Source organism: Chlamydotis macqueenii, chromosome 2 (genome assembly GCF_036417535.1).
Source record: "Chlamydotis macqueenii isolate bChlMac1 chromosome 2, bChlMac1.mat, whole genome shotgun sequence".
NCBI lineage: Eukaryota > Metazoa > Chordata > Aves > Otidiformes > Otididae > Chlamydotis > Chlamydotis macqueenii.
The window spans coordinates 4,514,722-4,538,761 of record NC_141557.1 but is presented as its reverse complement, the minus strand read 5'-3'; the positions used below and the strand labels follow the sequence as shown (position 1 = coordinate 4,538,761).

At 39.9% G+C, this 24,040-nt stretch overlaps 1 protein-coding gene across 6 annotated transcripts in view; it reads right to left on the bottom strand.

Annotated features, from left to right (window-relative positions):
- The window catches only part of CTDSPL (CTD small phosphatase like), an 81,668-nt gene that overhangs the window by 10,680 nt on the left and 46,948 nt on the right, over positions 1-24,040 (bottom strand). For 2 of the 6 annotated variants that reach the window (XM_086741761.1, XM_086741757.1), the window contains 5 exons: positions 22,749-22,903; positions 15,244-15,276; positions 11,743-11,796; positions 8,537-8,638; positions 3,765-3,821 (listed from right to left, as the gene is read on the bottom strand). In XM_086741761.1, the coding sequence (XP_086597887.1) occupies positions 3,765-3,821; positions 8,537-8,638; positions 11,743-11,796; positions 15,244-15,276; positions 22,749-22,903 (401 nt within the window). The remainder of the gene's footprint in view (positions 1-3,764; positions 3,822-8,536; positions 8,639-11,742; positions 11,797-15,243; positions 15,277-22,748; positions 22,904-24,040) is intronic. The other 4 variants (XM_086741762.1, XM_086741758.1, XM_086741763.1 and 1 more) reach the window with 2 other exon arrangements.

Here is a 24,040-nt window from a genome sequence, read left to right as displayed (position 1 = left end):
CTAAAAAGACTCAGTATTTGTAAACCAAAGAGAAACACAGCTCAATTTTAATCAATCAAATAGGACACAAAGAATTGCCTTTCAAAACCAGCTTTACAATAATGAAATCTGCAAGGGATGACAAAGAAATCTGCCCATGACAACTCAAGCTCCTGCAGTCTCCTGTTTCGTGGGCTGGGTGCATCTTCTGAACAGCGAGCAGAAAATACCACGCGTCCTTGAGCTTCATCTTTCTGGTTCACGCAGTCGTGGCTGCCTCCCAGTGCAAGTAACCAAGAATAGGCCAGCTAGAATGGATACAGCCTATCCTGGATTACTTGAACCAGGCCACAGCCTTCTGTAAGAAAATGAACAAATTTTGTCCTTTATAGAAGGAAAGTTTATTATTTGAACAGCCTTTTCCCCATCAATAAAAAAATATTTTGTACATTACATTCAAAGTATACATGCCAAACATCTTTTTTTTTTCACTTTCAACAACTAAAAATAAGCAATTGTTAATTGAATTTTTAAGAAGTTAACATAATTTTACTCAATAAATTACAATCAAGAATGAAATTCCAAGTAACACCAAATCAAACTCTTCCTGGCTGCCCTCTTTACTCTTCAACACTGAACAGCCAGGCACAAGGGCATTGCAAACCCATTTGGATAAGACAAAGGATCACCATACCCTAAAAACCTTCACTTACTGGAGATTAAAGCTATATTTAACGCATGGTTTCCAATCTGGGGGTTGTGATTGCTCTGTGCTTGCTAGATGGGAAGCACGCTCCGAAAGAGAGGATGTAACAGAAGTCACGCTGAGGTTATCTTCTCTCCAGCCACTACTTTCACCCTCAAACTTCCTCTGAAGAACACTCTCCATCGCAACACATTTCATTGGGCTTCCCCCAGTTTCTCACTTCTAATCTGGTAAAGCAGAGGACCAGCTCTAATTCCCTTTTATCCAGAGAACCAGAGAGAAAGGAGAGAAGTGGTCAGAGCGTCAGCTTGCGTTAGAGCCCTTTTGTACCTGTGCCACCATTCCCACCACAAAGCGTGGGATTCATCCCCTGTAGCTGCAGCTGCCCTGTAGATGGGGGTACAGTCTCTGCTGGCATCTGAAGATCCATAACAGAAGGCAAGAGAGGTATCTCCACATGAGTTATTTCCTTGTAAAATAAAATGACAAACCCTTTCTAAAGACAAGGTTGATTAGGCTAGGAAAAGAAAAATGGGAGAGGGACAACAGGTGATGAGAAAAGCCATTTGTTAATCTAGGGAAGCTGGTTTATCCAAGCACTCTTTAAGATGATGACTTGAATTGTCCTCCCTATAGAAGAACAAGAGTCTTTCTGACCTTTAAATGGCATAAGAGAAAATAAACTCCTCAAACTAAAGACAGCCTTTTTTGAATACCTCTGTTGCACAACAAAAAAATTACATTTACCAGGAACAAAAACCTGTTAGAGAAGTCAGTCTCAAAACACTGTCAAGTGTACAGCAACAGAATTTACCACAGCTCGTGGTTTTGGTAGATGAGATCTGAAGAATTATTTCAAATTTCTTTCTGAATGAGCACTTCTGAAACAGCGTTCTCCGTTTGTTTTCCACGGGATCCTGTCTAAGGCAGAGTTCAAGTACAACAGTACTCCATCAGACAATTTCCTGCTTGATAAGATACCAGACTTACTGGTAAAGCAGGTAGGGATGTGCGCTGCAGACAGTATGGTTCCACCACATTTCCCATATCCTGTGATATTTTAAACCAGTGATGAATTTCCCAATGCCAATGATTAAACTTTGAGTATATAAACTGCTTAAGAAAATGGACAAGCATGGGAGAGAATAGACAGATGACAAATTCTGACAGATAAAAATTGCTGGTATCGGTTCAGTTTATGCTCTAAGTGAATAAAAGAATTAAAGGTTTGAAGTGAGAACTGGCTGTCAAAGCTCTGCAGCCTGTGTTCAGACAGCCTATATACATCAGACCAAGTCAGAACGTACACTTTCACCCTTATCATACTCAAAAAAAAAAAAAAAAAAAGAAAGGAAAGACGACTGCTGGATGACAGTACATTACTTTGCCTGCAGAGGCGATTACAAACTCAGGAATCCAAGATTTTGGCTATGTATAATATAGTTTTAGTTCAAGGATCACAAATTCCTTACAATTAACTTCACTTTAACCATGACTTTTAGAGACTAAGAACTTGAAATACAACAGGATTAAGCAATTTCCTTGAAAAATACGCAGGAAATCTTCTGTAAAGCAGAATCAGTGATTGACTTCAGTTGGCCTTCCCTGTCAAGAGCATCCTCCTCCTCCCGATCACGCTTAGGGTACGCAATAATCCCTTCCCTTTGACCAGCTGTTTGGTTTTGTTTTTTTTTTTCCCCCACATGAAATCACTGTGAGTGCTTAACTGCATTACGTTTGGTGAAGAATCTGAAAGTTTGCAGTAAGGAATGGAAAAGCTACAGGTTTTTGAAGTGCTTTTGAAGCCCCAATAATCTTTTACTTGGGTTTTGTTTCAAAATGTAAATATAAAATCTTGACAAGCTAAGCAATCACAATCCTAAGACATTCAAAGTTGTTCCGCAATCTATTTTTTTCCCATTCAAAAGCATTCTAGAAAGTTTTAGAAGAAAAAGTGTCTGCACCAAACACAATTAAAGCCAACATCAAGTGAAGACAGACAATATCACAATATAAATCTCCCAAAACATCACTTACGTGTTTTAAGCACTCAGCTCCGGTGAACATTACAGGTTTAAGTACCTTGGATACTGAATTTTTCTACATAAAACAGGCACAGTGTAGAAACTGTCAAACAGCTATCACTTTAAAACACGTTTCAGTCCACTGACATATTCAGTAATTATTTTAAGAGTGACAATTACATGGACGGTTTTCAAAACAGGAAATCAAACAGAACGATGAACTAACTTTACGATCTCTCAGTTGTTGCAAGATGAAAATACAAACCTCCGTGTCGAAGTAAAAATAATCCATATAAAGGACAACATTTCAAACACTGAAGTATTTAAAATCTCCATTAAATTACATCCAGGGAAGATTTGCAACTCAATAACTGCATTATCTTTAATCTACAACAGCCAACAAGAAATGTTTCAAGCAATTTGCAAGATTCATATATTAGAAAGGCTCAATTTCACGTTAACCAGTAAAACCTGTCTCCAGCAAGAACTTTAATGTCTGTCTGAAGAGGAAAATTTACAGCCCTGTAATTTATTTCATTTAACGTTTTCAGAAAGGACTACTGATTAAAGACACCAAGCTCAGATACATGAAGAGGACTGATTTTCAAATTATGGGTGTTTTGCATTTACTGAAAACCATTTCACAGTGGCTTAAGTGAAGTTCTTACAGAATTAGACACAAAAATTAGTGTCCTTGCAATTTTGTCCAGAACTTTTAAAGATGCTGAAGTGTACAAAAAGTCCTATCAGAGGAACTTCAATTATTAAATTACTTACAGAAAGAAGAGGGAACAGAACTTAAACACAGATTGCCACAAAAACTGAAATGTCTGTTGTTCCTTAATATTTCTATAAAGCTTTGCCCATATGAACTACCACACACCTGATCAACCAGGGATGTCTGTCTGGACTACACATTCCAGAGTACCCAGCTTTTGTATTTTGGAAAAGGACAGGTTATTGAATGTAAAGCAGCAAATGGAGAAAGGTAACGCTCTGGGATGCTGAGGAGAGTTCCAGTGCTAGAACAATGCTGAAGGAACAACAGTGCTTACCTGATGTATGGTTCCATCGATTTCAACAGGAACGATGAAATCAGCATTGCTAATTGGCTAGAAAGAATAAGAAGGAAACAAATCAACATTAAAAGTAAGATCATTAGAGGGAAAATTTCAGAAGTGTGAAAGAGAAGAGTACTTACTTCTCTGGAACAAGTCCATAAGCACTACTGGCGATACAGATCCACTCTGTGCGTGCCCTCTACGCACGCAAGTCAGAAGGCTCACACAGCCGTATTCACCAGATATGGCACCTCCCTCTTCCCTCAAATTTTTAAGCCTCATACAATGTAATTCCCTTCACAGCTTGAATAACTCCCACCACCCCTGAGTGTGTTCACCAGGACAGATATCAACTTGGATAACTCTTTCATCAAGTTTGTGTGGATGATGACACAGAAATTCAGCTATGTGCTTCACATATTGTGCTGTGGGTCATCAATTAGTAACTAATTAAAAATAAACACAGTGGTGAAAGTAATACCTAAAGGTTATACTTGAATCAGGAGCTGCAACACAGGAAGGCTGAAGTTGTATAGTTAAATGATTCTCAAGATGTGATAATAAAATTAATGAGACAAAACAAAGCATTTTAATGCAAAAAGGAAGACCAGGCACACTCTGTCCAAGTCCTCAAATCTGTTTTCCTAGTCTGCTAGATACAACCTACTTCTAAAGACTGAAAAACTGTCAGTCAAGGAAAATTACTCTCTGGAAAGCAGAAAAATGTCCTTGCAGACAGTTTAAGAGTACGTAGTCTAATTTTGGCTAGGCAGTAGTGGTCTTTGGGGAATACACTGCTAATGTTTACTAGTTCAAATGGACATCAAACTTGGCAGAATCCTTTGGTATGGCTCATATATTGTGTCCTTGATTTAAAAAAAAAAAAAAAAAATCATGTAAACTTACCCTGCTGAAGTCTGTAATTCACCCAATGATCTACAGCTTGGAAATAGCTGAGACACAGAGCTGCCAAATACAGCTTCAACAGGACTGATTAACAGACAATGAGCTTCATGCAGCCTAAAACGAAGGCTGGGAGTAGTCTGGCTGGTAACTGGTATGGCATTACTAAGGCTGGAAAACATCTTCACTCAGCTCTACCAGACTTGCACAGACTTTCCCACCTGGTTTTCTGGATCAGTCAACAGACCGACTTCAAGGCCCACCAAGGAGGTGCCCCTGCAGAATCTGCAAGACTAGAAACAGTCTTCAAACCCATTCGGGGGGGACGAGAGGGTGCCAAGAAAGCAGAGAAGTAGCCAAGGTAAAGAGATGGAGTAGCAGATCACAAAATGGTAAGCCTAAACAGGTACTCTATGAAAAACAGTAGAGCAGAAGAATCCTGTAGTATTAAACTTATGGCATCGTTTTGATCCAATTCCCTGGAAAAACAAGACTGTCAAGTAATTCCACTGTCAAATGACCTTCCTGTGAGGAGAGCAAATGATCATAATTTATATGGAGGGCAACACCTTCTCTCAGTAGTGCAGTAATAAGGAAGATGGTTTGATCCTGCATCTGCAAGAGCTGCATCAGAGGGAAAATGAGAAGCTGAATCCACTTGTCCTGACCAACCAGGAGTGGCAAATAAACCTCCAGAGCAGCTCGTGCTGGTTGATGACCACTGCTGGTTCTCAAATACCTGCAGAGGCACCTCTGACAGCCAGAGAACAGGTACACAAAAACGTTCTGAAGCTTCACCTTAGAAGAAACCCAAAGGAACTGTCAATAAGACCCAGCCACCAAAGTTTTCAAGTGGGTGCCAGCTCTGTGCATACTTTGAAGAGACTTGCACACACTTGAAGAAGTTATGCATGCATGACTCCCCTAAGCAAGAGAAATATTCCATAGCAGCAGAAAGAGAATAGGTCACTGCAAGCTGCAAAGGTTTTGAAGCCCGCCGATAAAAACACAGCTATTACTAAACTTTTCCCCATTTACACTTTAGGTACTATGCAGCTTTCTTATTGGCACAACCGATAAGGAAGACAGCATGGACTGGGGTTCTGTGCTTCATCATGATGGGAAGACAGGAGAAAAGTCTGCCATAGTTTGCCGGATAAAGGTTTCTGGGGTTGCACATGTGAAGCATGTCCATGCCTTGGTGGGAACCGCAGGGTGAGCGTGAATGCATCTGGTGGATTTCCACCAAAAAAAAAAAAAAAAAAAAAAAAAAAAAAGGTCTTTCTTCACGTAGAACCGTTCCTATTTAATAAGAAGCTTCAGAGTTTTAAATGTTCTAAAGAAGAGCTTCACAGTCAGTTTTGAATATTATTACATTCCAGACTTGCATGTGGTTTAACTCATTTTATACAAAACCATGTTTACATCTCCTTGATTTAATAATTTATGATTTTTGCTTCTATTATTGTTTTATGATGGGAATGATAACTATAATGTCTATCTAATCCTTTTTTACTCTTGCCAAAGCACCCCAAACTTTATTCCTTTAATATGCACTTAACATGAAAGACTAGCACCTCCTTAAAGCTTCACAAATATGCAGGGGCATAAAAAGACAAGAACTACCCTCCCTTAGGTGTTGCTGCTTTCATAAAAGCGTACTTTAAATACTCTGCCTCTCTGGTTGTGTAAAAAAAAAAAAATAAAAAAAAAATCTGCATTTCAAATATGAAGCCTATTTCATAACAGAATTATGAATTCTAAAGCATCATGTGTTTTAAATAAAGCCTTTTGTACTAAAAATCACAAATTTATGTATGCTTTTACAGCTTTTAAGTGGGGACCCGCCTGGTAGAGCAGATTTTTAGAGGAAAAAAAAAAAAATTTAAAAAACCTAAAAGAAACAGCAAAAGTAACTTGATTATTCAGGCAGAGCAGTGTGCATATAGATGTCAAAATCCCTGGTCTTCTGGAAATACATTGGATTTTTGATGACCACAACAGCCTTACTTCAGCTGAAGTATCTCCCTTCATGAAACAAAATCCAAACAGCATCACTGGACAGTGCCAGCCACTAAACAACTAAAGCCACTTCCTCCAGCACTTGGTTCTCTTACGTACTCTCATCACAGGGCTTCACATTAAAAATGTCACCATAGCCATAAGACTCCATTACTGCAGAAATTCCAACGTTTGCCTAACGTTACTTCACAGAAAAAAGGATCAGTTTTCTTTTCTGAACACAAAACATTATTCAGTGTTCAAGACTAAGCAGAATAACCTTTTGAGTTTTCTTAAATATCTACTTTACGTCATTTAAATACCCATTAAATGTCATTTGGATAAATGAGATGATCAAAATGAGCCCACTGAGAAAGGAGTCTGCAATAAAAGCAAACCTCAATCCTACAAGAAAGGATTTACAAAATCCTTTCTTTTTTAAACGTGTATTTATTGAAAACGGTTAAACCCCCCCCACCTAAACTGAATCTTATTTTGTTTCAAAAACCAGAAAAATCAGTCCAAAGCTACCCACAGCATTTTTACGTTTCAGATAACACTAAGCCTAATACTTCATTATTTTTACCTAAATTTAGACTTTTAAATACAGCTTTCCCTTCCTATTTTTGACGCTCATTTAATTAGGAAGGCATGGTCCCTTCTCTTCCCAATCCAACTGGTTTTCTAGTCCCCCTGAAAATTTCTCAAGTTCAGTGTGGGTACAGAAGACAATGATCTGGCACCGAAGTTAAGAGTTTCCTGTACAGCACCACAAATTGTTATATACCATTAGGCACAATAAAGACAGAGAAGAATCTTAGTTTCAGTTTGAGGCACAGGAATATTTGTTCTACTATCTCCATATAAGGTCTTTTTTAAGTCAACAAGGACAGGCTGTTGCCAAACTTTAACCACAACATGAATTACAGTTTGCATATTTAAATGCTGGCAACTAATTGCAGGATTAAAACGTTGAGTTTCTGCTAGCAGTGAGAAATGGAGTGCAACCAAAACTAGACGACTCTGAAGCTGGTGGGAACTCTAGCTTGTTACCAGTAAGGAAATACACTATTGATTCTTATAAATTCTCCAATATCAAAGTACAAAACTCTCAGATGCTTTACAGTGTCTGACATTTGCTAATCAGAAATAGTACCAGTACTTTGAGCTAATTTAGGTTATTTGTATTTCTGAATTCTCCGATTCTAACTTTAGCCCTATTTAAACAATAGAAATACCACTACTTCCACCCCATGCTGAATTCTGAAGGGTTATACAAGTTGCTTCTGCAAGATGACTGACTCATCAGCAACAGCTAAATGCTATTTGCTTTCCTGTTGTGAAAGCTAAATACTTAAAAATACTTACTGCGATGGGGACAGCAGCCTGACACAAAAAGCGATCTTCTCCGGCAACACAGGGCAGCAAACACTGGTGCCCAAAATCTACTGTTTCAATGCACATCTACCTAGCATAAAGCTATGCTGAATTTCCATTCTCCTAGACTATGGCATCATTTAAATATGTAAAAAAACCCATATTTTCAGAGCAACAAGTTTTGTACCTGTCAAGACACAGGTCCTTGCTGGAACAGTTACCACTTAAAGCCATAAAGTCAAATAACCATTCCAGGCTTTGTTGCAGTTGATGTGACTCTCTCAGAATCAAAAAAAAAAACCCCAATGTCTGTGTTACTCCCCTCACAGCTAAATCAGGATGAATAATCATAGCAGTAACAACGAGAACTCCCAGGCATTCTGGGAGAGCCTGTATGACCAGTCAATGTGTGAAGAGGCTTAACAGTTCCTACAACGTTCACTGCCAGATTCAAGCTGCAAGAGACCGCTTTTGAATTTACTTACCTTAAATGAACTGTGCACTAAAGTTTCATCTAAATCAATGACCACACACTTCTTCCCGTAGTCCGATGCTGTCAGTTCTGGCAGGAGGTATTTAGCTGGTGGCTGAAAACATAAAATAAGACAGAAAGACAACAACAACAAAAAAAAAAGTAAAACCTCTATTGAAGGGGCGCTCTTCTGCCAACATTACTGTTCTAGTAATTACTGCGAGCTGAAATACATGACTTGAAGTTCAAAGTTTTTCTGTGCTCATCGTAAGTACACTTATGGAAATTCATGGCTCATGTAATATCTGTATGGACAATTTTTAAATTTTTTTTTTTTTTAATGTGAGACTTTTTAAAATGATCTCCAAAGCCCTGGAAATGAAAATGGTAAACCACCACCACTAGCTAAAAACCAGTAAAAAATGGGATGTTTGACACAATATCTTTTCCAGTGACCCTCTTCCTAATGCCTCAGCTCTGGATGCTGCCCTTATCCTATTCAGCCAACGCCATTCCCAGCCATATCACACGGATGGACATTCACACAAACTGTTACTTCTGTTTGCCATGAAAGGTGCTCAAGTGGAGAAAGCAATCCTGAAGGAGTACAGCATTACTGATTTTATCTTCCAGGACATGTCTCCACTCTCATTTTTCTCACTTGTGAGGGTGCTGACCAAGAGCTTTCACGTGCATCACGTTCCCAGTCCAGGTATTAAAATTGCAGCGAGGAAAGCTCTCTTAAACCAGGTTCTCCTCCACCACACTGCCCTGACTAAAAAATGGCACCAGTTACACGAATTGACAATTTTTCTGAAAGCAATGCAGACAGTCACATCGTCTTCTGATTGCTCATCCCCCATTTTAACACCTCAATTTGCAATACAGTGATGTTACTTCAGACTTTGGTACTGGATACCTCCTGAAATACAGAAATGGGAGAGAACGCTCCCATCGGGAGCTGAAACACTGCTGCCACTCGAAGAGGTGGGTTTTTTTTTTTGATGAAGAAAAAGGACTAGCTGTATAGAAGCTCAAGACAGAGAGGAAACTAAATTAATTAAGAACTGGACAGAGAACTCTAATTTCATTCTTTTGCTATCTTTTTATCTGCTCAGACAACATTGCTCTGGTAAAGATGCATCTATCTTCATGAACCACTGACTGCTTGCAGATGATGTTTTAAGCTGATAAATCCTGGCCAATGATGCCCAGTAAATTCTCGTTTAAATGAAGTAACTAACAAATGAGATTCTGGACTTAAATAAAAGTGTCTTTAGCTAAAGTGAAAGTTATTGGGGGATTTTTAGGAGTGCTCACTGAAATTGATTTAGTTCCTTACAATTAACATCAACAAAAGGTCCTTCAGCCACCAGAATGGAAGCTGCCTTGCTTACAAAGCCACTTGTCTCAAAGCATCTTCTCTCAGCACACATCTAACAATGACCTTCCAGAAAAAAACAACTGCTGCTTAATGCCTGGAAAGTGTGTGTCGTCCATCACAGTAACCTAAACAGGCCAAAATTTACAGGACACTTTCTAGGTTACAGACAGTCCCACATACACAATGCTTCCACAACTGCTTCAGCTCTACCTTTGCTTGTTTGAAATTAAGACCAGATCTAGAGAATTCGGGTTTCTCACTCCTGTTTCAAAATCTAGGAGGTACTTAGGCACCTCACCTCTATTTCTCATAGTAAGAAAGATCCAGGCTTACAACCTAAATAAACTAAAAACTTATTGAAAGGGACAAATAAAATCCATTTAAAGATCTTCAGAACCCGTGTTCTGATACTGATTTATTGTCTTTGAAGAACAGAAAAAGGTAGAAACATCCCAAGAAACCTTAAGTGTACTTTTATTTTATTTTTTTAAGAATCATTCATTTTTGTACTCTAAAGACTTAGTATTTAGTTTGAATTTTTGACTAAGTTAATCTGCACAAGCAGCTCAAAGCTAGCCATTTCTTCTGCTGTGTGAATTGTTTTTCAAACTGAAAATACCTCTCTATACAGAAAATATATAGAAATAGATCTTCCTTTACATAAAAACATGCATATGAAAAACGTGAGCACTGTCACATCACAGACATCTTTGGTTTTTATGTGGAAACTACTACACCTGTCATCAGGAAAAGGATGGACATAGACTAAGGACTAAAAAATGCAAGAACCTTGAACTCCAAGAACCCAAATCCCTTGACTGCATGGTGAGAGACAGCCTGTTCCCATCCTCCTCATCCACCTGCAGCTCTGCTTTCTCAGAGGCAGCGTTTGGCAGAGGAACAAGCTTCCCTGCGGTAGCTACACAGAGATGTTGATTACTGCTAGAATTCCTCTCCCTTTTCAGTATCGCCTTAGGAGATAACGTGTGATTATTGACCTAACTTTATGTAATGAGGCTACACCTTGAAGTTTTTCTTGGGGAACGTCTCCCACTAGTGCACAGGAACCTTCCTATAAGTTTTGGCTTCTCGAGTTCAATCTGATCCTGCTTTCAAAGACACCTGGTCAACAGCCTGCACATTTAAAGATCAGAAGAAATAAATTTTCCGTTTCAAAACTTGTACCTCTGTTGCCCTCACCTTTGAAAACACATTTGCCACCTGATAACCTAACAGGGAGAAGGAAAATATTCTGAAGCCAAAGGCACTACAGGTTGCGAGACTGCTAAACATCTAGCATAGGACTTTGGAGCAAAGATGACATTTTTGAGGCTTTAGGAACTTAAAGGATTTGTACACAGGATATCAGTCTATTTGTTCTGCCGTTCCAGCTTTCTGATCTAAAGCAATTTCCACATGCCAAGAGCAGCAAAGCTTTTAGGCAGACACAAGCATTACTCAATATTGTATTTTAATTTCCTCACAAATGGAGACATATCCAAGAAGAGTTGTAATTACCAGATTTCCATCATAGTTAATAGCAAATAGTTATGAATCTTCAATAATTTATTTTTTTAAACACAATAAAGATATCTAAGATGATTAAAAGTATTTAATTGTGGCTAATGGCAACTCATATTTACTATGCAATACACTCAGAAAGACTGCAGGCTTCCACAGAACTCAGCGGAAAAATAACGTGCGGTATCTCAGCATTGTAAGTCCTAGCTCGGTCTTTGACTCCAACAAGACAGAAATTGTATACACATTAAACTAGTCACTGTTTGGAATTTATGCATTCCAGCCAGGTCTCGTGGCTGATCAGCTTAACAGACCTTGTAGTGAAACGACTGCTGCACTGCTTCAGTCCCGTGGAAATAGTATATTCCCTAAGAAAAAAAAAAAAAGGGGGTGGTGGCGGCAACAAAACAGGACTTTTGCTTGAAGCATAAACAGCTGGTCAACACAAACCTTTCAGAAATGCACTGTATAAAACAATCATCACCCTTCTTCCCTGCAGGCCCGTATTTCCCACAGAGACAAGTAGCAGAATTAATGAGCCCTTTGTGTACTGGAAATGTTGTCTGGCCTAAGCGCAGCACACGTTAACTCGCTGTTCGTGTTCCTTTCGATTCACACTTTTGGTTGCACTCTGCACAGCAAACAGCTTCTTCCAGCAGTTAGGCAGAGAATTACTCTAATAGAAGAGAAAGGGTTCCCGATCGAAACACAGCTGCCAAAAGATGCCAGCTCCTGTTTTGAAACAGGCAGTTCATAAAACTTCTTCCAGAAAAATTTGTAAATTTTCTAAATGTAGCTGAGGATAAGTGAAAAACCAATATCCCAGTGCGAAGACGTAACTTCTGCAGGGATTCCCAGCACCACTTTTGGTGGCACGCCTTAAAATCACCAATTTTAAATAGAACAAAAGAGATGGACACTCCGACTCGTACGAGAAGGTGCACGAGCATGGCTTTTTATTTCCATCTACCTTTTAGTTTAAAAGAATGACGAGTGCTGAAGTTGCTGTGGGTCTACTTTGATTTCTCTACCATACTCTTTTCCAAACAAAGCTGAGAAAAATCCATGAAAGCGCAGGCATCCTGAGCTACACTTAATATATTTTTAAGACAGGTCTATCATCGGTATTGTTTTCACTGGTTTTGTGTGTGTTTATTTCAGCCCTAAAACCAAATCATTTTGCAGTAGTAGGAAAAAAAAAAATCAATTGCGCTGCTGTTTAACCTATGTCTTATCTGGAAACAGGTTCAGAATACAAGATACAAACAGGATAATGTTCATCCTTATAAAAAACAAAGTTGCACTGTTTCTATTTTCTGAAGAACCTAACTGCAAGCTGGAATGTTTGTCACTTCGCAGTCATCACTATCAATAACCAAGTGAAAATTTCTATGAACTCAAGTTTTTAAATTAAATGCAATTCTTGTATTAAATACGGGAAAAACCTGATTCAGCAGAAGATATACTCCACTGATAGCGCAGGTATGCAGATAAAGCAGTGGACCTCAGCAGACTGCCAGATTTTAAATATATATAAATACGATAAAGCTCCAGAAAACCTCATATTTTGACTGGAGGCTTCAACTTGAAAGTTTAATGTGTAGGGAGCGGGCAGTGCTCTTTTCAGAGTCCCCAAGGGGGAAGTCACTAAACACCTGAAGCGATTCCATTTGCAGTGAGCCCCGTAAAAAGGAAACGTCCAACTTTACTGTGACCAGGCTCACTGTGTGTCTGTTTAGAAGATTTTTCTCCTGGTGTGTACAATAGATACACTTCAAACAGCTTATTCCTCATCCATGGCCCCATGCAGCAGAGCATCAAAAACTTCTGCTGTAATGGGTCTTAATCACACGGTTAAGAGCTGCCTCAGAGCGAACCTCTGGGCTCCAGCGCTCGGGACGAACAAGCCTCGTAAGACTGGCAAAACAGTAGAGCTTCCATTTTAAGTGTTTTTCAAATATAACGTTGGCTTTGCGTCTTCGTTCCTACCACGTTCTCCATCCGCAGCTCAGTTCTGTCTTTATTTAGAGCATGACGTACTAACGCTCGCTGGCTTCTGTTCGACAGCGAGCGGCACTGATACTCAGATAGTAAATGTCACGCAACCGCGTGCGGGCGAGGCTTGCTTGAGAACACTCACATGTCCTGCTGGAAGGCGGCATCAGATGGCACGGAGAGGAGGAACGAGCGTGTTTAAAGCCACCCGCTCACCGAGAACTCTACATCATGACTGCAAAGTCACGCAAAGTTAATTTTACTGCCTTATTAAAGGGCTGGGAATACAGTGCAGCAAGATTACAGCTAAGCTACAAAAAAAAAAAAAAAAAAAAAAAAAAAAAAAAAAAGGAAATTCCCTCTTGAATCATTCATTTTCCTACTGCTACCCAAATCTTAACAGAGTACTGCTTGAACATCGCAAAGATGGTGCTCTAGCAAAGTATCTCACTTCATGTTTCTACCTGACAAAAATGTACTCATCTGTCATTTCAAAATTGCGTTCTGCTTGAATTCTTGTTTCATCAATACCTGCACTCACTCTTCGGCAAAATTCTACTCTGAGTCAGAGCACAGCCAGAACGTGTTTTACATTCTAGCAGAGCTATCTACCAGGAGAGCAACTACAGTCACCAAATGAAATCTGGCAGGTGTGTTAAAGGAAAAGGAATTATAGAAATCAGTATTTTTCATATATCCAAAGTTTTCTATTCCCAGACTTGCATATATGCAAATTACATGGACGTACATGTGTGTGTGTACATACACACACGTTCATGCAAACACATGCATGAGCCACATTAGGAGTAATTTCATATTAGAAATAATAGGTAAGTAATAAAAAGTAATTTCTAGCAGTTCTTAAATGCAATAAAAAGTGGTGAAGGAGGGAAGCAACCTGCACCGTTGCAACGATCTCCCAACACTACTGCCCTGCAGCAGGGAAAGGGTTCTTATAGGAGGTCTTGTAATCTTGGGCTACGTGAGAAGGAAGGAAAAGAGGAAAAAAATAGTATCTTGGGGGATATTCAGGTCTTACGGGGCTACCAAATATCCCAACAGCAAAGGAGCTAAAAAAACTGTATTTCCAGATTTAAAAAGTCTAAGCTTTCATCCACACAAAAAAAAACCAAGCAGAGAAAGAGCAGCTTTTTGACCAAAAAAGGTTAAACCTAGTTAAATTAAAAGCTTCAGCTTGAAGAATTGGGTTTTTTTTTTTCTTCCTTTTGTTTATTTTTGAAAAATAATTTAGATGCCAAAAGGCATTCCAAGTTTAATCCAGGGAAGATAAGCAGAAATATTAAGGCCCATAAAACAGCAGTGGATACTGAGAGCATCATCTCAAATGAGTGCAGGAGGGCAGCTGTGGTCAGTGTACTCTATGTTTTCCTAAAGTGGCTCGTGTCAAACAAATTCTGCAGTTTCTAACTCTTCTTTTCAAACTGGAATATAGGGGAAAAATTAGAGGAAGACGTTTTTGTAACTGTGTTCCACGTAGTGATGACGCGTCACCTTTTGTCTCTAGTAAAACGAGTAACTTCAGCTTCCAGACTACTTCATGCATTTTCAAAACGATAAAAATTCAGAAATGAATTTAACTGAGATGCAAGATGAAAACCATGTAAAACCCTAACTCTTCTTTCTGTCCCTGTACAACGCATGCAGTTCAATTCATCTCTGAGTATACAACATTGCAGACAGAACATAAAATCCTTTTGTTAACATGCAACACAAACCAGACCTGTTAGACTGCAACATAAGATGAATCAAAGCAAAAAGTTATGAAAATTATTAAAAGAAAAAGGGATAAAAATACATACACTTGGTATAGGCATGACCTGCATCTGGTCACCCTGGGGAAAAAGAAAAAAAAAAAAAAAATCACTGTAAGGGTAATGGCTTTTAAAGGGTAGAACAAAGGTCTGAAGCAGTAAATGTAGCACTCAAACATTTTTAAACCAAAAGTTCAAAGTATTCAAGAAACTAGGGTAAAAAAAAAATAAAATAAAAACAGGATCTTGCATTTTAGTCGCTGAAATGATCTGTTAGTATATCGGTATTTATGATTTTTAGGAGACTGGACTGGTAAAACCCATGCTATGATTAATAAGAGATGACAATAAGAAAATACCTGTATTTACTGTAACTTTTTAAGCTTTAAGATCTACTAATGGGTATATTTGTCTGTTTTCACTGCAGCAACAAGAGGCTCAGCCAGACCTTGGTAGCAGGGCAGAAGCCCACTCCTTGAAGTTAACTTCACTTGAGACAACTACCGCAGAAAAACCAGCACTTCCACTCAGGCAACAGCAAAACGTCCCAGAAGGACACGATGACACTAAACCAACCCAAGGAATCCCACTTTCTTCACCCAGAAGGAGGCAACAGGATCAGTGCTCTTCCCATGGTCTCACTTTTGTATTGCACTCGGGAGAAGGCAAGAGTGTCTTGGGCCAACTTGACCTTTTCTTCTCATCCTAGGGCCCAACACAAAGACACTTCCATTTACAGCTCTAAATGGAAAAGCTGGGCACAGGGTCACCAACTCAATATGTAAGACATTTTAGGAAGTAGGAACTGTATCTTCTCATCTTTCTAATCTGTCAAACCCAAGTATTTGTTTTCTGGTGGGCACATAAGAACAAAAAAAAAAAAAAAAGGAAGCTGACCCTTCTAGCACAGATGTTGCATAGGTAGATGATTTTACTCGTTAATTACTTGGACAACACAAGCTCTGACTACAAGCACACTGACTAATTATTGAAAGAGCTGCCCTCGACATTAAAACATCCTCTTCCAGCTGAAAAAAGTCTTGGGCTCACCTGTTTTGGAGTCTAATACAGTGTTGACACATCACTGACAAACAAAAGTAATCGGATATTATTTTTGAAATCCTCTCTTTTAGTGCTACAACAGTAGAAATTTTTACTGAAGTCTGACCAAAATCCAGGGAAGCTGATGAAGCAGCTAGAGAACAACTACCAGGAACTATCAAGAAGTTTGCTTTAGTAAAAAGTATCCAATTTCTATAAAAAACAAACACATAAAAAAATTGGTAGGAATCCAAATTTTCCTCAAGATAACGACAAAAAGAAAAGAAAAAAAAAATTAACTTGGCACGTTAACGTCCTCTAAGTGGAACACAACCTCGTGGGCCATTTGAGAAAGGAGTGAATCTGAGGAGGTGCCAGTCAGATGAGTTGGCCTTCGATCAAACCATTATCAAGGACACGGTTACACAGGCAGAGCACAGATTGCGAGCTTGTGTTTTGCTTTGTTTTCAAAGGCATTTTTTGCATTCACTGGTAGAGAGGATAAAATACAACTGGAGCTCCTCTTCTGTCAACGGATGAAAACAGTCTATGAGAGGTAGAGGTACAACCACAGTCATGGGACAAGATCATCCTGCTCCCGGACACAAATACAGCTGTGTATCACAGCTGGGTTTCTGTTCTGCATTATTATTCATTTTATTTTTCTTGCAGAATTTCTTAAATCAAAAAACAAGGAAAACACGCAAATTTCCTAAAAGGAACCCTAAAAGTCCCTATGCAAAAATCAAAATGGTAACAGTGACAACTGGAAAAACAAGCAGAAGATAAATGCAGGAATCTGCTCGTAAAGCGTAAGCATTCATAAACAGGCAAATGCTTTTCAGAAACAAGCCTGCTATGGGAAACTTTTAAAAAGTGTCCTGCCTCATTTCCTGATGCCTTGGAACAGGAAGGGAAGCAGGTCATAATGCTATCATCTGAAATAGATGACAGATGAGCACATTTGTTGAAGTCTTTCTGCGAGCTCCTGATGCTAGCAACAGGCCAAAGCTGTCCCTAGAATGTCCACGTTTCTCCAGCGTGTCACTGAGATCCCCCAGAACTGATGTGTCCAGCCACTGAAATCAGTTTTTTTTCACGGCAGAATATACACAGATGAAATGATAAATCCTACCTTTTCCCTTTGTTACGTAATTTTAATTTGAGACACAGGTTTTCAGCACTGTAACCATTCATTAACGCTGTCTGTGTATGGATTGCGTAGGGGATCAATGAGCACCAAGCGACAGACCACACTAATTTGCTTTTCTGAAAACAATCTGTACTCAAAGCTAAGGAGCTACTTCATTTTAAGGAATAATCCCTTAAAAGAAGGTGGGGATCAAGAGAACAGATTTATCAGACTTGTTCCTGTAACACAAAGCTCTTACTGCACTGTGACAGGTTCTTTAAAAACAAGAATACAGTAGCTATTTGACTCCCCCATTGACTTGGACCACTGAGCTTTGTCTCTTCATATAGAAGACTTTTGGGGGAGGCAAAGAAGGTCAGAATGAGTAGGCAGAGACAGAGGAACCAAGCAGAGCTATGCAGAGGGGCTTTCGTTTTCTGAATCAACCTACCACACCGCATGCTGATGGTGATCAACAGAACCAAACACCAGGAATTTTCTTGCTCTGATCAAAGGTTAAGCCACACTCATGTGGCTCCTCTAGGTCTCTTGCACGCAGGAGGCACTACTTTTGATCTCAAGAATGTGCTCCCTACAAGCTGTTTTTCTCATTCTGTGAACCATATTCATGCTGGATAGAGAAGATCCCTTCGCTTGTGCTTTCACTTGTTATAAATACAGACCACTGAAGCAGACAAGAGTGTTGGAGACATGACAATAGGTATCTAAATAGCTTTCCGGCTCTTGTGATACCCTATGTGGAGTACTGTGCCCAGCTCTGGAGCCCCCAACATAAGAAGGACATGGACCTGTTGGAGTGGGCCCAGAGGACGCCATGAAGATGGTCAGAGGGCTGGAGCACCTCTCCTGTGAGGACAGGCTGAGAGAGTTGGGGCTGTTCAGCCTGGAGAAGAGGAGGCTCTGGGGAGACCTTATTGCAACCTTCCAGTACCTCAAGGGGGCCTACAGGAAAGATGGGGAGAAATTCTTTAGCAGGGCCTGTTGTGATAGGATGAAAAGTAATGGTTTTAAAACAGAGGGAGGTAGACTCAGATTAGATATTAGGAATAAATTTTTTATGATGAATGTGGTGGAACACTGGCCCAGGTTGCCCAGAGAGGTGGTGGATGCTCCATCCCTGGAAACACTCAAGGCCAGGTTGGACGGGGCTCTGAGCAACCCCCTCTGATCTGGTTGGAGATGTCCCTGCTCCTTGCAGGGGGGTTGGACTGGATGGCCTTTAAAGGTCCATTCCAACTCAAACTGTTCTATGATTCTATGATCACTTTGGAGATGACAGTACTGTGCAGAAAAAAAGTGGTGGGGATAAGGAGACTTAACTTTTCTAGCAGTTAGGATGGATGAGGTGGAAATTCAAGGACTTGACGTTTCTGGCTTCATTCTTGTTACAGGGAAAGCAGTGGGGGCAGCTGCTGCCCCCAGAATAAACCTCCTTCTAATTCCGTCTCCTTCCCTGTTAAATGTGGATCAAGACCTTCTCCTCTAATCCAACAAGTATAAAAAAGCCTTTCCTCATTCATGCTTCATCTGGTTGAACATGAGCCATCTGCTTGATTTGGTTCTAACTGTGAAACAAAAGTAAAGACGGCTCCAGTGGAGGTGGGTTGTACGCGAAATGGCAAAGTGCCGACAGACTTGTCAGAGCTCCCTCACCCGTCACGACTGAAGGCGAAGGGAAGAGAGCACCAGGGGATGAGGTTTTCTCATCTTTCTCTACCTAGTCCCCTTCTTGAAGCCTGCAGATGAAACCTGTACATGCAAACACTTCAAAACTCAGGTAATAAACTTCCTCAGGAAAAAATAAAACAACAAAAACACTGAGAAGCATGCCCAGAAAATACACCGACTGAGTCAAGTTGCTAACTGAAGAACACAAATGGAGACTTGAATTTATTCAGAAGAAAACAAAAACCACTTCCCTCCCCCAACAGTGGCCTCTAAAAAAACTGGCTGGAAGGTCTTGGTGAGCTGCCTGCTGCTGAGGAAGCAGGAAAAAATTAGCAAGGATTTCATGAGGCTGAACATTGTGTGCTCCCAGTGACACGTCTGGCTCTGCATCCAAGCTGCAGACAGGCCGATATACCCACTGTAACAGATATTGTACCTTAGAATACGTCTTTGTGCTGCGCTGAAACGCGGTCAGATTTTAAGGAAAACAAATCTACAACAGTTTCAGTAAATACAAGTTATTCTTGAAAAATGTTGCATTGAAACTTTAGAGACAGAATGGATCGTTCATTACCAGTATTAGAGTCACACTTGGACAAGCAGCTGCTCTGTGAGTAGAAGGTTTAAAAGTGAACTCAGTATCATTAAAAAGTTTTTGGGCTTTTTTTTTTTCCCCCCTAATGGAAAAGGAGTCAGTGCTGAAAAACCCTGTTTTCAAAATCATGCTCAGTTTGGCGTTTCCTCCAGTCCTATGAAGAAGTAACATGACATTTGACTTGCCAAGCGTCACACCATTTGGTAAAATACTAAACGAAGCACTGACTTATTTTTTCAAATACAGCAAAAATAATAATAATTAAAAAAATAAATCGCACAACACAATTACTCTGAAAAAATTCCAGAACTGTGTTCTCCATTACTTTGTGAATACTCCTCTCCACTTTCCTCATTTACAACAGGTTAGCACTGAAAGAATCGAGACACCTAATTAGAAGGAAATCAGCTTGTCCCATCAACTTCAAGAATACGCCCAAGCGACATAGAACAAACACTCAATTCCAGTAAAACCAGCAGCAGCTTTCTCAGTTCCTTTCCTTCCTCTGACGTCTTTATCACCAGTTTTCACGTAACAGCTCCACTGAACAGTGAAGACAGAAGGGAAGTACAACCAAGCCATTTCAAATTAGTTTCTGATAGTAACTATTTAACGTTATTGTGTAATTTTCTTATTCCATTTTTGAAGGAAAGGGTCACAATGCGTGAACCAACTGGGCCATAGTCAGAGGTCACCTGTGATGTGATAAATAATTAATACAACATATGAGAGTGACAGCAGATACGAGTAAGGGACCATTTGAATAGCAGCTCAACAGAATTTAAACTTGTTAACCTGGCAGGCAGGTAAATGCAATAATAGCTTTGATTAAATAGCAGAAGGGTTTAAGCAGTGTGTTGTCACACTTTCTTTTCTCTCCTAAAACTGGTAATTTTGTAATCTCAGGACATTTAATTTCACCAGTTTAGAAACTGGGGCACATTATTGCACGTACTACCCCACAACTTAACTTATCCCTTCTGAATCTAGGCAAGATGCTCAGTGTAACTCGGTCAAATCCAGCCTGCGCCGTTCTAAAACACGGCTCTCCTGGTGAAAAGCACTAGCCTGCCTGACAGCGTAATGATATTTAAACACATCCAAGTCTTCAATCCTGTTGTTCTTTCTTTAAAAGGGAATTTCCTACCTACGCTAACCATGTTAGCCCTCAGAATAAACCACATACAAAGCTTACTGGTCTTCAATGCTGCATTTCAAACAGAAACGTCACCGACTTACTTGCACTCACTTAAGAACTACCCAAAAGCCAAGCCATACTTATTTCTTCCATACAGATCTGTACACATCTGAGTGCCTGCCACTCTACTGGAAGAAAATGCCCTCTTTAGTAAGGCTTTTTAATATATTTCTGGAACTTTTTTTTACTCTTATTAAGTTGTAATCTGGTAATCCTACGAATTCTGCGATTTGTGGCTTGGGCTGGTGTACAACTTCAAAACTGCTCACTAAGGCAGCACAGGGTGAGGATGGAAACTTGTGTAAACGTACGTGCTATCGCTTGCTCAAGGCAAAAGATACATTTAGAAAGCAATTAAGTGTTCTACAAAATGCAATCTGAAAAATACTGACTCCAGACCGTTTTACCTCTTGTTTTCTACAGAAAAAAAACCAAACTCTTCTCTTCTTTAGGTTTTGCTTTCTAATGAGCTCCCGTTTTCTCCCAGCTGTTAATTTTGCCAGTAGCCTCACTTCTGCCTCCTTTCCATTCCCTAGCTTAAAACGAACGGGAACCAGTAAAATTTCCCTTTCCGCTGTTTCTCAGGTGACCGTGCGCATACATGCTACACGCTACTTCGCTTTCCCTTCAGTACATCCAGGCTAGATTTCCCTGATTTCAGTCAAAATGTACCTTGGCAAGCTAAAGAAGTCTAAAAATACACATACAATTCCTCCTCTTGGCAGAGGAATTTTCAGTCCACTTTACCTCTGTGTGAGCAGTTTCATCATGAACTGTTGCGGTTCAGCCTTTGCCCTCACGCGTATTTTTAGGCTCCATCACTTCAATTTGCTTTCCCTTCCTCTCCCATGAAACAGTTCGTCTGCTCTTTCTCCCAAGCTTCCCAGAATTCAAACATAACTACCAAAATTCAAAACTAAATAAACTGGACTGGACAAGGTAGGTAAGAATTCAGCTGCATCAAATACGAAAAATCAGCGTGAAGAAGAGGAAGGGTGAAAAGTCAAGAGACATCTCCATTCCTGCTCTTATTCCCCATTCCCACACCTAGATTTGCAATTTCAAAGTCCTGGAAAAGTGAAAGGGGAATGATGTTTCAATTAAGAGTAGAGCACTAGTGGAGTTTAGAGATTTCTTTTTGGAAAAGATGGCATTCCTGTGTTTGCTCTATTGGACTGGAATTCTTCAGTAGCATAACATAAATCCTCACAGTGTTATCAGATTTCAAAAGGACACAAAATTACTTGCGTTGTGAGTTTATGAATATAGCAAAGCAATGTAATTACTCAACATGCTGCTCTACACACAATGCTTTGAAGTGCTAAAAGCATTAACTGACAAATTATATCAATTAATTGGACTTATTAGGTAAACAAAACTTATTAACCTGGAAAAACAGCCAAAAGATGATACCTCTGGACTCAGTGTGCATTAAATATGGGTGAACTGGTTAGAAAAAAGGTCCAAACAATTATGGTTCTCCCTTTTTGTGAGATGTTTTTATGTTACTGGAAACCCTTTCAACTGGCACTCAAAGCAGTTCCACTACGCTCCAGTGGACACATTTTAACCTCCCTGAGGTTGGGAAGAAATAAAGCTAGAGACAACTCAGTACGTGAAGTATCATGAGAAGTCTGAATTTTTTTGGTGTCTTAATCAGATTTAAAATGTTTCCTTATGAAATGAGTAGTGCCAATACCCTTCATGGAAAAGGTAGTTTTAAATTTGCAGCTGAAGAGATGCTATTAGCAATTCACCATCAAAATAGTAATTTTTTTTTTCTGTAACTCATAACATGTTCCCCATGAGGCTAACCTATTGAGATAAACCTTCAGAAACGCAGTTAAATCTTGGTTACAAGAGACCTACATGACAGCACAATAAGAGAAAAGCCTGACCTTCTGAAGTCCTCCATTCTCCTCCACCAAAGGAGGAAGAGCACTGGTGCTATTGGTAGATGGTGGTTCGACATTGTAGTCACGAAAGCAGCAGAATAAGGTGCTAAAGATACTTCGACTCCTCTGCTTCTTCAAGCTGATATTACATTGGGACACTAGGAAAAAAAAAGAAGAGCAGAAAAATAAATTCATGTAGCACAGACCTAGCTTCCAGATACACAACGACTGAATTTACGATGCCCAGATACATTTTCTAGCCACATACACAATCACGTGGGGAACATTTAAACTTCTGCAAGGGTCAGAAAAAGATCTGAGATGTTTCTGATTTTCCTCCGTTACGATTTGACAGTGCTGCTGGAGGACAAAAGACCCAACACAGCGGCAGCGCTGTGAGAGCTGCAACACTGGCTGCGGGAACAAGTCAGGGCTTCTTAATTTGCTTATTGGTCTAAAAGGATTAAAAAAAACCCAAACAAACAAAAAAAACAAACAAGAAAAACCAAAATGAGCCCCCCCCAAAAAAAAACCATGTAAAAAAATTACATACACCTCTATGAAAGCACACAGATTCAGACTAGACATCAGGAAATTTTTTTTTACACTGAAGGTGGTGGAACACTGGCAGATGTTGCCCAGAGAGGCGGTGGATGCCCCATCCCTGGAAACATTCCAGGCCAGGTTGGACGGGGCTCTGAGCAACCTGATCTGGTTGGAGATGTCCCTGCTCCTTGCAGGGGGGTTGGGCTGGATGGCCTTTAAAGGTCCCTTCCAACCCAAACCATTATTAAAGACTTAAAACCATAGATAACAGTAATGGTTTGCAGAAAAATGCACGTAAGACATGTAGCCAGTTCCCTAAGCTTCAACCTCCTGATGTGATAGTTAGATCTTGAACACACATTAAAATAAAATAAAATAAAATAACATAAAATGAAATGTGTTTCTTTAATGTTTATCTATACCACTGCAGCACATTCAAGGTATTCAACGCTGTCGACACTCAACCTGTTGACGTCACACGGCAACACACCAAGAGACACCCAGGCCACGTGCATCTCACCATTAACTGCTTCACCACAACTACGGCTGCGAACACCGCCCGGAACCCCACGGCACGCAGCCGGTGCCAGGGACGGGCACTCCCCGCTGCTGAACCACCGCGCCCGAGCTGGTGCCAACTCACCCTCTCCACTAAGCAGAGAATATCTTACGACTATAGAGATTAACAGCTTCCTTTTCAGAGTCAACAAATGATTTCATGTAGAATACACGCAAACAAGCCCAAACAA